The sequence below is a fragment of the Carlito syrichta genome, unplaced genomic scaffold (assembly GCF_000164805.1).
Source record: "Carlito syrichta isolate Samal-C Ts95f unplaced genomic scaffold, Tarsius_syrichta-2.0.1 Scaffold308849, whole genome shotgun sequence".
In the NCBI taxonomy this organism is placed as follows: Eukaryota; Metazoa; Chordata; class Mammalia; order Primates; family Tarsiidae; genus Carlito; species Carlito syrichta.
The window spans coordinates 1-18,051 of NW_007252945.1; the positions used below are offsets into that span (position 1 = coordinate 1).

The following is an 18,051-nucleotide window of genomic DNA, read 5'->3' on the forward strand; positions in this document are numbered from 1 at the left end:
GCTTTCTTGGAGTCTGTAATTTTAATCCATCCTGGTTTGACATATAGTCACTGAGTAGATCTGCTCTCTACAAGACATGTTTTTAAAGTGGGGGATTTTGTAGGTGTTGGGAACATTCATTCTACTCTTTGAGTTTGGTATGGTGTTTTGAGGAGGAAGACTGAATGCCGTGCAGAATCATAGGGAATATAATTATTAAGCAGGAGCTTGATGGTTTTCTTACTTTATCTACGTAATTTCATCTTTCCACTTATAAAAATCTCATTTTTTCTTTTTAAAAAGACTATCCTAATTTATACAGCAGGTAAATTCATAAAATATTATAGGTTGCCTTTTAAAAAACTATCATTTAGATGAATTATTACAGCTCACTATCTTAGAATGACGCCCTTGGCAAAATGATTAATGTGTTAATCAGCCAAATATGGCTCCTTTTCCTCTTGTCCATTTATCCTGGATATATATGCTAACTTACATAGCAGGTTTGCTTCAAACTAAGTCAAGCAGGTCTAAGTAAATAAGACTGCTTGCTTAGAGCAAGTAGATTGACTTAGGAGAATGAAGTAGAAAGGGTTTACCCAGCACACTCAAATTTATTTTCAAGGCAATTCAGAGGCTTTGTTTTTCTTTCCTTCATTTTAATTTTAATTTTCTTATCAATAATGACAAAGCTTCTGGCCTTGGGACTAAGCAGCCAGTTGTTATCCTGTCCCAGGAAGAAGATGAGACATTGACTGGATCCTCTGCTTTCTGGGCAGTGTATATGTATGTCCAACTGTCAGTACTGAAACCACAGGGATTTTTTTTTGACAAGCGAATATTTTTAGTCTGCAGCAGTGCTCACACCCAAGTGCCAGCCTGCTTCTATCCCAAGGCTATGGGACTGGCTACAGTTCATATCAGACCAAATAAAGGTAGGATTCAGTGCAGTGGGCAAAGTGGTAGGCTCAGCCTGAGGCTTAGCAGGGTTAGAAACAAAGCCTTGGTCTGAGAGAATTAGGAAATTGAGTACATGAGGAGTCTGTCCTTTATATCATGATGGTTCCAAAGAATATGTTACTAGCTTTCTGATACACCCCAGGAGGAGGAGGAGTCGATACTACATTTTTATTGTTTTTCAGATTTCTAAAAGAAACTCAGGTAAGAGGTCTCTTCGCTGACTGTTTGATTTTATTATTATTTTAGTGGAATCAGCCCTTGTTGTAAACAAGCCAGGATTTTTTATTCTAACTCACCGGAGATATTTCTCTCTCAAGTTTCACTTGGCAAATACTTGTGAGTAGTAAACTTGTGCCCTGCTGTGCCATGCCATGTGTGTTACAGGGTGTTTTCATTGGAGCCAGAGTCTGGCAGCTGTCATGAGATGCCTGGGGGCTTTGAAATCTATTTCAGCCACGGCCACTGAGTCCCGTGGGCCCAGGAGCTTCTTGAATGGAAATGTACATCCTTCTCACAGTTAGGATCTAGACACAGGCTGGTTTGTCCAGTGACCGGGGGAAGAGGGGTGCAGAATTGATAGCACAGCAGTCAGCTCTGACCTCTGAGAGTGAGGATCATGGTGTGGCCATCTCTGCTGGGTGCAGAGGAAGCAAGCCGTGAGTGCTGGGATGCACAGACTTTGGAGTTACCTGTGGCAGCCCAGGTCCTCTACAGCATCAGTGGTGGACTCTCATCCCAGCATGGACCAAATCACTGGAGAGCTGAAATCTTCTTCTAACACTGAAAGAGAAGTCAGCTAGCATTGTATCACGGATGTGAAGTAGTGATCTTGAGACTGTGTTATGTAGTATTAATGCAGATTCCAATAGTCGCTAATGTCGTCAGCATCGGTGTAATAATTGCTAATCATGAGAATTTCCCTGATGCACTATAAGATCCTGAAGCGTCTTCCAAGTCACTCAGGTGCAATTAATTATTTTTATTGCACTTAATAATTTTTGAAGATGATGGCCTGTTTGCAGTCAACGTAGTGTCTCATTTATTTGGATAATTGAGTTAATCAGAAACATTGATTCTTCAGTCTCTGGATGAGTGGAAATGTTTTTTTCTCAGTCCTACTAAAGAACTAGTTCAGTAAGATGAATAATACTAAGTTTTATGAAGTAGCTTATATATACCATCTCAAAGCCCCACACTAAGGTACAGATATTGTCTTCACTGTGCAGTTGGGGAGCCCATGAACTACAATGCCCATCTATCAATATAGGGTCAGATTGTAGAGAGGTGATGCTTCCTTTTGTATTCTCCCATAGTGCTTGGTCAAGATCAGAATGTGCTCAGAATCTATTGGCGGTTGACTGCCAGCTCAACTCCAAGTTTATTCAGCATACAATGAGGTCTGCTGAGGTCACCCTGGCAGGTGTCTTGTGCCTTTCTTGCCTCGTATGTAGTCGTTAGGTAATAATATAGATGAGACTTCTGTCATCACTTCGCTGCTCAAGGGAAATGAGTATCATTTTGCCTTATTTTACTGCTATAGTCAGCTATGAATTTTGATTAAAGGCTCTATTTTGCAGCTAGATAATAAAAGTGAACAGTGCTATGGATTGATGTCTTTAGGGAATCCGTGATGTCTGATAATCTGTCAGTCTTTGAAGCTCAGATTGCTGGTAGTCAGATTAAGAGCTCTGATTGCAGGAGTAAGAAGTGGTTCCTCTTTGGGGGATAAGAAGAAAGCTGTGAAAATGGATCCAGTTTCTTCTGGCCTTGGGAGGAGATCCTGTAGCTTCCAACATGACAGAGCATTGACTGTGAGATAGGATTACAGCAGGAACTCTTTAATTGCTATTAAAATTCTTGATGGTATGCTGTATATTTAGCAGATGTTTTCTTTCCAAGATAGTAAAAAACGTAAGAAAAGTGTAATTATACAACCAGAGTTACTTTTATGGAAAGAAAACATTTATATATATATATCACAATTTCAATTGGGATTCTATCCTTACTAGGCCTTAATTTGATTTTTTTTCTTAAAGTTTTACATATTTCTGTGAATGTTCAAATAAATTAAAGAAGAAAAAGGCATTAGGAACTAGCGAGGGAAAACTTTTAACAATTTGTGGCCTTTTTTTCTTTTCAACTTGGAAAATAGTGATACATATTATATGAAGTATATAAGATTAAGTATTTCTGCAGTTGTATTTTTTTTAACTTTTAATTTTTTTATCTTAAAGATGTGGGGTACATTTCAGGCTTAGGTATACAGATGTTTATTATGCAGGTACCCTTGTTGATGAGGTGTGCCCGCCCTTCCCCAGGCAGACTCCCACTATGCAGTTGTATTTTTAAGTAGATGCTTGGACCTTGACTGTCTATCCTTTTTGGAAGCCTGGTAAATCCCACATGGCCATAGCTCTATGTTTTATTTGTTGGGGTTTCTGACATTATTCAGCCAAATTTGGGGGCTTCTGGATTTGTTATGCATTTGTAGTATCCTATACAGTGATAGCTTCTTACTGTTTTGCTTATTCACTGATAGGAATGGTTCTGGCATGCTTTTCCTGAGAACAGAATTCTCAGCTTCTGTAGTATTAATTTTACTGAAAGTTAACTTGTCTGATACGCTTTGCCAAGTAATTCTATTTCTTCCCCATTTCAGCTGAGCTTTCAGCACAAGATTGGGATCCTTTATTGCAAAGCAGGCCAGAGCACAGAGGAAGAGATGTATAACAATGAGACGGCGGGACCGGCTTTTGAAGAATTCCTTGATCTTCTGGGCCAGAGAGTGCGGCTGAAAGGATTTAGTAAATATCGAGCTCAGCTAGACAATAAAAGTAAGCATCATATTTGTGTGTGTGCGTGCAGAAGTTTAATTCTCCAAAGGTAGGCATGCGCATAAATCTAAGTGAGTGATCACATACCCTCGTGTTCCTGACCCCAGAAGCAGCCTAGCAAGCTTATTTAGGATCGAGTTTAGATCTCCTCAGATGAACAAAGGAAGCACATTTCTCAAGAGGTACATGTGCTTCACATCATAAGCACAAAAGGTCAATTCTTTTTCCTTTGTAACACCAGCAGAGAGATTCCCCAGTGTTTCATGAAGAATTTTTTAATATTTTCTTCTTTCTTTTAGCCTAATCTCTTCTATTATACCCTTGTTTCCATATACCAAGGACAAGCACTGCATTCTTTTCTAGGAGACAAAATATTAGCACATTCATCCATTCATACTATGCCATTGGACTTCTTTTATTCATTTCTGATTCATGATGTTAACTGCGAGTTGGAACAGTGATTTAAAGGTCGATGAGTCTGATTTTTCAGAGACCTTAGTTGAGTCCCCTTGAGTGGGCCACATATTAGCTATAAGGTACCTTATTGACTGGCCAATTCAAAACATGGACTTTACACCTTCCTATGGGAATCTGTCCAGTATCTTCATTTAGATCATAATATTTCTCATGGTCCTCATAAATTCTATATGTTGTATCTTTGTGTTGTTACTTAGTTGCTATTAGCACCTAAAATACCAGGCAGAGGAAATTTTATTTTAGAAAAATTTTGCTTCTTTTGAAGTGCTTGCTCTTTTGATGAAAATGTGTAAGCAGGTAGATTCTAAACTTGGAGGATCTGAGAGAGCATCTATCTCCTAGTAGCAGAGGTAAAGTAAGGGTTTTCTGGACGGGAACCTCAAGGTATAGCCGAGCTGGGATGGGACCGAGGTGGCCTGATGCCCAGTGGCTCCCTGCCTTTTATTCCCCCGTAGTCCCCAAGCCCAGCTCCCAACATCCATTCAACTTGGGACCATCATTAATATTTCATCTAGGTAAGGGCGATGCCTATAGCTGGTTCTGTTTTTAGATCTGTTTTCGAAAGTTGCAGTTACAGCCTGCTTGGTGGCTCAGCCTGTAATCCTGCGCTTTGGGAGGCCGAGGTGAGTGGATTGCCTGAGCCCGCGGGCTCGAGACCCACCTAAGCAACTTGGCAAGACCTCATCTCTACAATAAATTTTTTAAAATTAGCCGGGCGTGGCAGCGCGCGCCTATAGTTCCAGCTCCTTGGAAGGCGGAGGCGGAAGGATCGCCGGAGCCCAGCAGGTCGAGGCTGCGGTGGCCAGGAGCGGTCACTGCACTCCAGTCTGGGTGACAGAGTGAGATTCCAACTCAAAAAAAAGAAAGTTGCAGTTACAGGATAGATCACAAAACACTGCAATGCTGTTAACACTTTTGTGGGCCCCTGTGTTTCTCCTACACATGCCAGGACTGCAGGTGGACTATTACGTTAGTTGTATATTGATTGTGACTCATGTAAAGATAAAGGAAATAATTCATGGTACCCAAAATATGAGCATCCATATATTTTAAGAAATATCAATAAGACTTCTGATTTTTCTTTTTAACTCCCTTTCCTACAAACCACCATTCACCCCCCAGAAATGCTAATATGCTTTCCTATGCTTAAGGATGTCCTCAAGAAAACCACAGATGATGTGAACTCTTGTTCCTGTAAGTGCCTGCTGTCTTAGTGGGTTGGCTTGAGAAAGCATTTTAAGAACTTCTGATCTGTGTAGTCCATAAAGCTACAATGCAGATTATCCAAGTATTTTCCCACTTATAGAATTGACATCAGCTCTGGATTTTTATGACCTAGGAGATGTCCTTGATACGTTATGAATGTAATATTAGGCACCTTAGTAAGGAGATGAAAGCATAAGAACTAGATTTTGATATGGTTGCACTGACAAAGTACAACCATATCAAAATTCGTAATTTTTATGAGCAAAAATTTTAATTTTTTGAGCAAGGCATTCTGTGAGATGCAAACAAGTATGACTTTCCTTTAGTAGAGAGGAGATATTTGAGAATTAAATATCATGCAATGGTTAAATAAAAATTATGTCTTTCTAGGAACAAATAAAAATCTTCCTTCCAGAGTTTGGAGGAATTAGGTTCTAGTTTTAACTCTGCCTACTTATAGGGCTTAGGTAGAATCTGGGTCTCAGCTTCTTCACAAGGAAAGTTCAGGGTGTTGGGCTAGAACATCTGGGATAACCTTTTTGCTCTAAAATGAGTTGTTTCTCTCTTGATCATAAAGTAAAGGAGGACCAGAAGAGATTTGAGCCACCAAGATGCAAAGTGCAGAATCCCAGCCATAGGCAGGCTTTTTGGGGGCTTGGTGCAGAGAATGATAAAATGGATGGCCTGTATCCCTTTTTGCAGCAAATCCCGGAACAATCCTTATTATTTTAACTTCTCCATTACCATGCTGATGTTTGAGATTAAAACTTAGAGAACACTTTATTTTAGAATTTCATCTTTTAGTGCAGCTTTGGATGGACAAATTATCACATTTTAAAAAGTATTTTTCCCACCAAATCAATTCTTCTTTCATTGCAGTTTCCTGAATTTGAAGTCTGGTATCAGTCAACATTTACCTTACTGAATTCTAGCCATCCTAATATCAGTGTTGTGGTGAGAGTCCTTGTGTGAACTGGGCAGTCTCATCACCCAGTCTCAGTTTTGTTATCAGCAAGCTGGCTGTTCCTAACGACACGTTTGCCCTGCCCGCGGGACCGTGCTTGCTCACCTCCAAAGCTGTGTTCTGTGTCAGGGTTCCCAGCCAAGAGAACGTCAATGGACTGTTACTTTTAAGAAGTCCTGTGAAAGATAACAGATATGTATTTAATGAATTGTTAAAAGGACAATTTTTTTTATTATTTTGGGACTGTTTGATATACAGCTTACTAGATCAGTATCCTATCTGAACATCGGTAAGTTATCAGTATGTACATACTTTAAGTACTCATTCATGAAATGGCCTTCTGTGAGTACCTTTTCAGAGCATTTTTAAATTGTATAGAGTATTTTTTCTTTCTTATACAAAGAGTTTTCATAACTGTCTCTGAATTTGATATAAATATTGGAAAGAAAGGCATACTACTGGATTCAGAAAGAAAGTAAAATTTAAATTTTTAGATTAAAAAAAGATGAACTTAAAATAACTACTTAGAGACTTTTCCAACAAATGATGGTGAACAACATTGTTTTTTTGTTTAAAAAGTAGAAAAATAAGACTATTTATAGATCAAGAATTGAGAAAGAAAAATTGTATTCCATTTACATCTCATTTTATGTGTATCTTTTTGTCTCATTTATCCACAGCAAAAAGCCATTCAGAACTTCACATCAGAATTATCACTTTAAATTTTTTTTTTTTTTTTGAGTTGGAGTCTCACTCGGTCGCCCACACCAGAGTGCAGTGGCCACTCCCGGCCACCACAGCCTCGACCAGCTGGGCTCCGGCGATCCTTCCAAGTAGCCGGAATTACAGGCATGCGCTACCACGCCCGGCTGATTTTTTGATTTATTGTAGAGATGAGGTCTCGCTGCCCAGGCGGGTCTCGAACCCGCGGGCTCAGGCAGTCCACTCACCTCAGCCTCCCGAAGGCACGGGATTACGGGCTGAGCCACCGAGCCCAGCTCTTTAAATATTTTATAGTCACTGGATTAGCTTGGATGTCCAAAGCTCTCAATCTGAGGTAGTCTCACTGATAATACAGATGGATTTTGAATTTGCAAAGACTCATTCAAAAGATAAATAGTTTTATGATTAACAGGGTTTCAAGTGTCATAATTTTTTAATATGTGTGTCAGTGCATACTGTAGGAGGTCTCATTCATTTTCTATATTCTTAATTCATCTGATATATCACTGTACTCCTTGTTGAAAAGAGAAAAAATTAATTACAGCATTCAGAGGACATGTTTAACATATTTTGTTCCCATTTCCATATTTAGTCAAGCCTAATTCTTTTTTTTGCATTCTGGAAGACCAAGTGCCCAAGTATAACTAAGAATGAACTGTAAATATACACATACACACAAAAGGATGCAGCAAACCTATCTGCTGGCTAGCCGCCCCCTTCAGATAATTGCACCCAGACTTGTGCTTGCTTCTTCTCCTCTGCTGCTCACAAGTGTACTTGGTGGTGAGAGCACCTCGCCCTGGATGGAAGACCTAAATCCCTACTGTGAGGGCAAGAACAGGGAAGAAAAGAAACAGTGGTTCAGTAGAAAGCACTGGGGAGAAAGGAGCCCCTTGTTCACAGCCCTGGGGCAAGAGGTGGTAGAAGCAGTGCCTGGAGAGCACTGGATGAACAGCACCTAGATGCTGGTAGCGTAGAGCATAGTGGGCTGTGTTTTTTGCAATTGAATTGCCGTGTGCAGTAATAACCTTTTAGTGTTAAAATGCTAGTTTTGGAGCTGCCTAACTTGCCTTGTAATTCACCTTTGTTTTCAGCTGATTCCACAGGCACTCACTCTCTCTATACCACGTACAAAGACTACGAGCTTATGTTCCATGTGTCTACCCTCCTTCCCTACATGCCCAGCAACCGGCAGCAGGTATGTCCTCCCATGTTCTCACTTTTTACCCTGATGAGGAAATCTGAGGTCAGACCACTGATGATATTGATGCACTTAGAATCTGCCAGCAGTCAGTGGAGCTTTTTCTTAAAGATCATTAATAGTCTTTGACTCTTTGATCATTTGGAAGTATTTGGAATTTAAAGGGAATTTTTTTTCAGTTTTTTCTTATAAAACTTAGAAACACTTCTGTATCCACTGTTATTGTTTGATAGGCAAAATCTTAAGAGAAACCTGTGTCAGCTACAAAAAGGCCAACTGATTGTCGTAACTTAAGTTTGTACTTGTGGGTAAATAACTTATTTCTAGAAAACACTATTTGTAATTGTTACTGGTACTATTTTCAACTATTCTCTTCATGCAGTCTTCATTGTTCTAATTGAATTTATTACCTTTTTAGAGGAAAAACAAAATAGTGTGCATCATGCTTTGACTACAGTCACTCATTAAGAATTAAGAACCTTTGAAAACTTTTTACATGTATCATCATAAAATAATTTACTTTTGTGATAACTGTAAAATGAACTGAACAAGTTCTTTTGCAAAGAGTGCTAGAAATTATGGCTTTTTGTGTGCTAAAAATTTTGGAGATGCCATGTCTACTCAATGAGCTCAAGGGGACTTGGAGAATTGTCTGGAATAGAAAATGATCTGTGTTTGGGTCAGAGAGGCTCTGTGTAGTAGAAAAGTCTGTGTTTCACATCTTGTGTAGAATCTTGTGAGCTCTACCAGTGTTAAGCTCAAGACTCCTTGAAAAATCATATTGATTACTTTGGTGTCTGAAGATTTGTTTAAAGGAAGATTTGTAATTTACTAGGTTCTTACAACTGATTCAAGACATAATTTAATTTTAGGAGTTTAATTGTATTTGGGTAAATCCAGAGTTAAGGCAAAGACTGTTTTCACGCTTAGGAAACTTGGTTCTCCTGATGTCACTTAACTGATATTCTTTTGTTCTAAATATATTAAGTCACCAGGACTACATAGGAGTTGCTCAATAAGTGTTTGTCAGATGGATGAAAGTTAATTGTTTCAGATATTTTTCTCTTTTGTTTTTTTAAATACTCATTAAATTCTGTGAATTTAGTCCAAATCTGCTTTCTTTTTCCCAAAAAAGAAACCAGCCACCTGCCTCTTCCCTATTAGTAGTTTCAGGAAGCACCCTAGCCTCTGACCCTACAGCTAGGATTAGAAAGCAAACTCCTGATTTCCAGGATGCATCACATTAGGGACACCAGCTCCTTTTTTCACTTCTCTTGTGGAAGTTTCCAGCTAGATTTTTCTTGCCATTTTCTGTTTAGTACTTACCTCAGTCTCGTGTCCTTCGTGAATTTCCTACAGTGTTTTCCAGTAAGCAAAGTTCTTCCGATTACTTTTAATTAATCTATCTCTAGATTGCACAGCTACATGTTTTTTTCTGAGATGGATTTACAGTCACTGGGTTACATGTATATATTTATGTATGTTTTAACCTAAAATATGTTAGCTCTTAAAAATTTATTTGGAATCATGCCAAACAGATTGCCTGGATATTAAGAAGCTTAATTTAGACCAGTACAGTTGTTCAGCAGATACTTGAGAATCATTCAGTAATTAAACTCTGTGGGAGAGTTATTGCTCAGAAAACCGATAGGGCTTATTCAGGCCAAGAAAATCTGTCAGTACTTCAGCAGAAATAGAGCCAGTGACTTTTGACCCCCGTCATCGAGTGTTCAAACCACCAAGCCCTTCCAGTTTCCTAATTATTTGAGTCATTGGACTGCAAACCAAATTGGCCCCAGTGTTTCACATGTGGCAGCCTCCAAAGTGTTGTTTTTTTTTTTTTTACCATTGCCAGAACTCAAGACTGGCTTCCCTTTTATTGTATGGAAATGAAAATCTGTAGGCATTAGAGTTCTCTGTGCCTGACTATTTCACTGAAACTGTGCTTGACAAATTCTACACACAAAAATCAGGAGAGCAAAGAGTGAAAATATAGGTGAGGGAGGTGGGTAGAGGTGTATGGATGTGTGTGAAACTTCCCAAACTGGAGATTAAACAGAAAATTCCTGTAAATTGAGGATATGCATCACGAATGCCATAGCCTAAAAACCTATTCTGTTCATGTTTTTTGTTTTTATCTTAAATGAGAATTCATGGCATTGTGTTAAGTTACACTGATAGGTTAGGGGTGGAAAACGGTAAAAACTTTGGGTTTTTTATTGCTCTTACCGTATATGGCTAGGTATGATCCAAAGTGTGATTCACTGGGAAATCTGTATGCTAAAAAATGTACAGAGGACAAGTGAAGTGTGTGAGGGATGAGTCAGCAACTTGCATTCTGAGCCTGTCTCAGTCAGTTGCTTGCCCCGTGGCCTTGGGTAAAGGTCTTAGTCTTTCAAGAAATTTGAAAGTGATATAATGAGGCCATGGACTAGCTGGCCAGAGAGCTGCTTAGAGCACTGTAGTGAGGAGGGTTCTAGAGTAGCACCAGACCCGGGGGGAAGGAGCACTGTCTGTTAGACATCCCTTCCGTGGATTTGGAAGTGGAAAGATAGGGCATCCATGAGCACACTTGGACCAGATGGTGTATGATATCTCCCTCACGGGCTTAGAATCCTGTGATTCTAGGGCCTGCTTTGAGACCTCCTTCTTCTAGCTTGAAAAAGTGCTTCAGCAGAACAGAGTTGAAAAGAGCAGGAATTCTGGAACCAGCCACTAGCTTCGTGACCTGAGCCAAGCTTCTCTATGCTTTGCTTTCCTTTAGACCTGAAAGCAGGGGTTTGCGTCTGTTTGGCTCACTAAGGTGTCCCGTGCACCTAGAACAATACTCAGAACATAGTAAACAGTCAATAAACACTTGTTGAATGAGTAATAAATGAATTGATGAACCTTAAGTGGCAGTTTATGAGAACTGGATGAATTAATACACATGTAAAGCACTTAAAATAGTGCCAGGCATGGCATGTGCTCAATAAGTTTGTTGTTACAATTCGTCAGATACAGAGTACCAGTATTTTAAGTGACTTAATTTGCATTTTATTTTCCTGTTCCCGGTCTTAAAGATCTATTATGAAAAGCTAAGGCCTGATTTGTTAAGAAAGTGAGAGACTAAATTTATCAAACATTTCAGAAAATTATTTTTACTTTGACATTTAAAAAAATATTTTACTAATCACAAGTTGTCATCAGAATGTTCTGTTTGTGGATAAGTGATGCCAGTTGCAGTCTTGGGGCCTGTACTTTCCAAATTTGTTATGGGTTGTATTGGCTTTTTCTGTTTCTCTCACCCACCCCGCCCATGCCCACAAATTGTATTAATACCAAGGGCAGAAATGTCTGAAATGACCAGCTGAGTTCATGAGGGCAATTTGAGGTCACAGGACTTAGCAAAGTTAACTGGCCTGTACATGAATTGTGCCCATAACCTTGGCCTCATTAGCGCCACAATATTTGTGACTGTTTAACTGGTCCAGACTCATCCACATCAGATCTAATTTCTTGTGCTCTTTCTTGTTATAAGTCAAGCTGAAAGCAGATTCTGAGATGTATTTAAAGTCTTAAAGAGTTTACCACAGTACAAAAGAGTTTACTTTTTGGAATATCTCCGACCCTTATAAAGAAAACCTAGCCAGACCGAGGAAATGATGAACCCTGCTCTTGGGGCATTTTTCTCTCTTCAGAAGTTAAGACCCACAAGTCTCCCTGGCCTGTCGACAGTTCATCCTTTTTTCCCAGGACTGCCTCTGTGTGCTTCCTTTCTGCTTGCCCTGTAGACAGGTCATGGTTAAATCACTACAGGATGTCATCAGTGGGAAGGACATCACAGTTTGGCTTTAAACTTCACTTGGGCAGACAAGCCTTTCCTTCACACGAGGTGTATTCCCTTCCGAGTCCCCTCAGTGCCTGGTACACTGTAACCATTTTCTTTTGTGTCAAGTTTGAACTATTCTGGTGGGGAGGTATATCCCTGTCCCCTGGAGGTGCACAATGAACAGGACGAAGGCCCTAGGTTCTGAGACTACAACTGAAGGATACTTGCCTAATCCCAGTAATAGACTTGACACCACAGAGGTATCCGTGGCACGGCTTGTTGCATTTGCAATAAGCCTGGAACCCTTCCTTCCTGTTAGTGAGATCAATTATAAACCCCCGTCTTAAAGGGTTTGTGTACTTCCCTGAGTCCCTAACTGATGCTGCCAAGGAACAACTTACACACTGGAGCAACCTGCCTTATTAAGTGCTATACGAACAGGTTCTGACTGCATCTAGGCTCACCTATAAAAATACTGTAGAGTATTTTGGAAGGAGAAAGCATTTCACTTTCCATGATTAGCTTTACTCCAGACCCTGAGTAGGATTGTATAGTTGTACCGATAACAGAGATTGCTGCTTAGAATGACAGTTGATATTGCTCAGTGTCAGAAGAGAGACACTTACGTTTTCACAGTCCCTGTCTTAATTTTGTTAGCAAGTCATTAAAAATCCAATTCTTAGCTTCTTTCATTTCTCAATTTACAAAATATTCAACATTGCTTACCTGGTTTGTATATTTATTCTTGCGATTGGTATGAATGATGAATCCTTGAAACATTAATTAAATTTGATATGATCTACTTGATGATCTGAGATAAGAACAGTTAAGGAACATTCACTTTCTTGAAGGAGACAGGAAAGGCTTTCCCCTTCAATAAGTGTAGACCTTTTATATTTAAGTGGTAAGGTGTTTAAGTTACCCTTCCTTTGTTTTTATCTAGAGCACTTTTCTGCATTCATTTTCTCCATGTTTTTCCCATAAGAAACTCTAAATATCTATTAAGAATCAAGGCAGAATTCTAACCACTGGTGCAAACTCATTGAGTATAAAGTATAGGAGAGCGTGTGTGCGCACTCATCTGCATGTGTGTGCACGTACATGTGTGCAAAACTGGGACACGTCTACAAGAAGAGAAGCCTACCCAGCCTACCCTCTGTGTGAAGGAGTAGAACTTTGCAAACAAGCGGTTCGCAGGTTCAAAGCACCTTGGGTAAGAACAAGTTGTTTTGTAGGACCAAAGCAGCCATCTAGAAGGTAAGGGGCAAGTGATGAAGTCAGAGGGGTGGGACAGGATCAATCAGATCAAAGGAATCTTCAGCCCTTTGCATATTGACAGGACTGAGAGTCAAGCACAAGGATTAGGATTGAGAACTTGTAATTGTGGCATAGGGATTTGTTTCTTTCTGAAGACCCTCTCTGGAGGTCTGTCTTCTCTCTCCAGCTTCAGATGAGCTTTCTCCTACTGACTCTTAGGAGCTTCTGAACCATATCCTGGCTGATCTCTTTCACATTGTGCAGCCTGCTTCACCCAGAATTAGGTGCAAAATGCTTTGGTTCTTTCCTGCTGGGTTATGAAAAAAAGAATTTAACTAAGGAACCTGTATACATAGAGGCTAGTATGTATAATCTACTACACCCTTATCCCATTTTTGAGCCAAGTGTGGCTGTCTAATACTTGTTTATTTTCTCTTGCTTGTTTTATTTTTCCTTCTCTCAATTTTATTATTTTATTTTAAAAGTTCTCAATTTTTAAATTTTTTTTCCTGATATGTAATATGGGGGGTGCCAAAAAAATGTATGCATACTTTAAGAGATGTTATCTATGTATTACTTTGAGTTCATCATAATCAGCGCCTCTTGTCATTGCAGAAGTTAAGTGTGACTTGTATTCATCTTTTGTTGTCGGTATATTTTGAGTATTGCAATGTTAATAGAGTTTTTTGTTGTTGTTGTTCCTTCTTAAAATGTGTATACAATTTTTTGGCACCCTCTGTAGTTTTCCATATTTTGGGGGTACATGTGATATTTTAATACCTGTATAAAATGTGTAATGATCAAATCAGGATAAATGGGAATATTTATCACCTCAAACATTTATCTTCGTGTTGGGAACATTGCAATTCTTCTAGCTATTTTGAAATGTACAGTAAATTACTGTTAACTATAATTCTCCTACTGTACTGTCAAATACTACAACTTAATTCTTCTATCTAACTGTATTATTTTTGCACCAAGTTAAAACAGGTCTTCTGAAATCCTGAAATTTATTTAAGGAATTGATGCTAAACGTATTGCTATAAATGCTATTTCTGTAGCTTCCGTGTACTTTTGCCGTGGAATTGGGTGAAGACTCACATTGTCATAACAAGAGCTTATTCCTGTTCCACAGCTTGAACCAAGTGTTGGAAATTTAGTAGACTTGACTATGTAAATATATTTATTTAGTACAGTATTTGTTAACTCACTGTTGCAGTTGAAAACACTGATACAGGTTCTCTTGGCATCACTGAATAAGTGTTAATCAGCTTTACATGCCAGGAAAGAAGTTAGCCCTAGAAGATGTCATTCCTGTAATTTCCCAAGACAAATAGTAGTACCTCCAGGTTTTGCTGGGCTATGTTTGTTTATGGTTGCTCTCCCTTTCATTCAGACTCTGATTACATAGAAGTTCACTGACCCGTTCGAAAAACAGCCTAAACTAAATACCACAGAAAACATTTGCCTTTAAGTTTAATAAATTACTTACGTCATGTATGGCAAAATCTTAAAGCAAAAAGTGAATAATATTTGTGTTAACTTTCCAGTTATTTTCTTGAGTCTCTGGACAAATTTGAGGATCCTGTTAATGGGCAAAGTGTTCATTTTTCTTATTTTATTCTCCTTCAAAGAGCTTTGGATTTTACTCTTCTTAGTGAATCTCCTTATCCCCCTGACCCCCACAGCTTTATGTTTTTTCTACACAGTGCATTATGTGACTGGTTAAATTAACTAGACTTTTAAAAACATGTTTTGGTCTATTTTACAAAGCAAAAGAATATGCTTCGAAAGAGATAAAAGGAGTTTGGCATGTTGTCGAGGTAACCAGCCTTAAAGTTTCCCTTAACTTGTGCTTTAAATATTCCTGTTGTGTGATGTATAGAACTGGACCTAATGTCTTCCTTTAGGAGGAAGAGAAATTGGGTAAAAAATAGCTGTCCAATTTGCTGTTGAGTCACAACAGCCGGAAAGCACTACCTAACGAGTCCCTCCTTGCACTGTGTGTTGGCTTGGGAGGATGGCCATCCTGAAGCAGCACAGGACAGTCACTCAGAAGAGGAGGTCCAAATTCACATCTTGGCCGTTGTGAGCTCCATCTTCCATTTGTCAGTCTGAGAAGTCCTGGGTTTCAAAGGTGTTTAAAGTACAGTGGGCGCTACTGTATTTTATACTCTGCAAATGCACTGAACACAATATTAGGCATATTTTTAAGCAATTTGTTCTTGATTTTCTCTTGTCTTATTACACATACGAGAATCACGTATTTCTGTTATCGGGGAAAAGAGGAAAGAATGTCTTTGCTAAGTACAATTTTCACTGAGTTTTTACGCTCATTTAAAATAGCACATTTTACTTAAATATCTAGCAAACTTTTGAAAAAAACTACAGATTCAAATGAGGTGGTTCATTGAGTCTGCATCATTGTATACTAATGTATCTTTCACAACTTCATTCAGACAGTAAAATGATTTATGCGTTTATAACTTTAACTATAACTTTGGCCATGGGAATTTAAAGAATAATTTTCCAGCATATGAATCAGCAATTTAACTGGCTGGGTAGAACTCTGAAAGGATGAACATTTCATTCCCACTTTCCCAGGCCTTTTGTCATGCTAAATCACGAGTCAGAGACCTGACAATGAAATCCATTTTGTATCTGGGTTTAAAAGGCTTTAAAAGTTGAACTGAAAGCTCTTTACAGTGGAATATGCTCTGTGGGTGCCAAATAAATTTAAAGGCAAGATTGTAGTCTTTGTTACTGCTAGTGAAGAGAGATTTACTACTTGAGATGGTCCCACTCTTGCAGTGACATCACCAGCACATGTAAGGATTGTTTTACTTATTAAAACTGAAGATCACAACTTTTAGAGCACAGATCCATGCCTTCACTTACATAAACTTACACAGTGCCTTGTATGTGGATTTATTGGCATGTGTTCATAGGAAAGCGGTGGTCACAATTTTAATGTACAGAGTTCTGTGTCAATAAATGTGTATTTGTACCATTCATTTATTTATTTAGCAGGTGCGTATTGGGTGCCTACTCTGCTTGTCATATCCTTAGAAAAGGAGACCAAAAGTCAGTGAGACAGGTCTCTGTTCTCATGAAGGTTTTGACCTGAGGCAGCAGTAGTAAACCAAGCGTTAGAAAACAGTACAGCAACTCGTCCAATAGAAATAGGCCTGGGAGTATGTGTGGAAGCACCAAGGCAGTCTTGAATGGGAAATTTCTTTCAGATGAAGTGAGATCTCATCTAAGAGATCTAGGAGGAATTTGAGGTGGAGGGGGCATCCTTGTCACAAAAAGAAAGAGCAAAAGTAAAGGTGGTATTGAAATAGTAACTGTTCTGGGCTTCCTTATGTCCTGCCAGATGTCCATTTGTAAGAATACAAACTGTTGGGTGTTCTGGTTATTAATCCAATGGAATTCTGTGTGTCTGAATTACATTTAAAAGGCCAAGCCTCAGTTAGTATGAATTATTACCCACCAAAGTGACAGTGCTTTGTGTTTGTTGCAGAAATGCAATGCATGTTACCACAGGAGAGCAGGATACGTGCTAAGGTCTTCCAGTGTAATAGCATAGGATTTTTCAGCAAGTCTGTACCCTCTCTTGGACTTCAGTGTTGTGAGCTCTAATGTGCTATTTATTTTAGGTATAAAGAAAGAGGAAACTGGATAAAGACAAAAGGACAGAGATTGCAAGTTGAATTTTAAAGTAAAAGAGATAAATATTCACATTGTTCTTTCCATAGGTCTTTTGGACAAAGCCCATTTTACTTTTTCTGTGCCTCGTTTAGGAGATCTGGCTTCCAGATCATGGCTCTGCTTTTTTAAGTCACTCGTGAAAGATGAGTGAATTGTATATATGTATATATTTTGTTCTAAAGAAAAAATTATAACTCTGTGTGTGTATTCACTTTCTTGACCACAGCTTCTGAGAAAAAGGCACATAGGAAATGACATCGTCACCGTCGTCTTCCAAGAGCCTGGGGCACTTCCATTTACTCCAAAAAGCATCCGGTCTCACTTTCAGCATGTCTTTGTCATAGTCAGAGTGCATAATCCATGTACCGAAAATGTGTGTTATAGGTGAGTCAGTAATCCCTGCTTTCTCATTCTCCCAGGTTTATTTGGGCAGAACATCTTTTCTCAAAACACCTTTGTTTCCTGATTATTATTTCTAACCTCATACATTTTTAATCACATTGCCACTTTTTGTAAGAAATAATTGCCTTCTTCCCATCCTGCCCCTTGAAACAGTTAAATGACTAGCAGTGTAAAATGGTAGATGATACATTTCCTCTGTTTTCCCCTTAAAAACTTCATCTAGCCCCTGCCAAAACCATTAGTTTACTTGATGTCAGCCTCTGAGTCAGATGAAGTGTCCATCTAAGTTCTCTTCAGGTGAAGTCAGTATTGTGGCAGAGAAGTACTTCTTCACATCAAAGATCTTAGAAAAACTCATCACCACAGGGCCGCTGAAACCAGGAGTTGGTGCTTCTTTGGTGACTTCAAAAGGTCACGTGTGTGCGTTGGAATCTCAAGACTGATTCTGATGAGGGCTGCTTTTAGTTTTTACCCTTGCTTAGGATTCTGTCTTAGAAAACAGCTACAACTGAACGATTGTACCATG

General features: G+C 39.0%; 1 protein-coding gene across 1 annotated transcript in view; it reads left to right on the forward strand.

Moving 5' to 3' along the window:
* The first annotated feature begins 3,603 nt into the window (after positions 1-3,603).
* Positions 3,604-18,051, forward strand: part of LOC103268571 (signal-induced proliferation-associated 1-like protein 2) — an 84,234-nt gene continuing 69,786 nt past the window's right edge. The window contains exons 1-3 of the mRNA XM_021716619.1: positions 3,604-3,773; positions 8,238-8,341; positions 17,350-17,507. Coding sequence (XP_021572294.1) covers positions 3,662-3,773; positions 8,238-8,341; positions 17,350-17,507 — 374 coding nt within the window. The 5' untranslated portion in view covers positions 3,604-3,661. The remainder of the gene's footprint in view (positions 3,774-8,237; positions 8,342-17,349; positions 17,508-18,051) is intronic.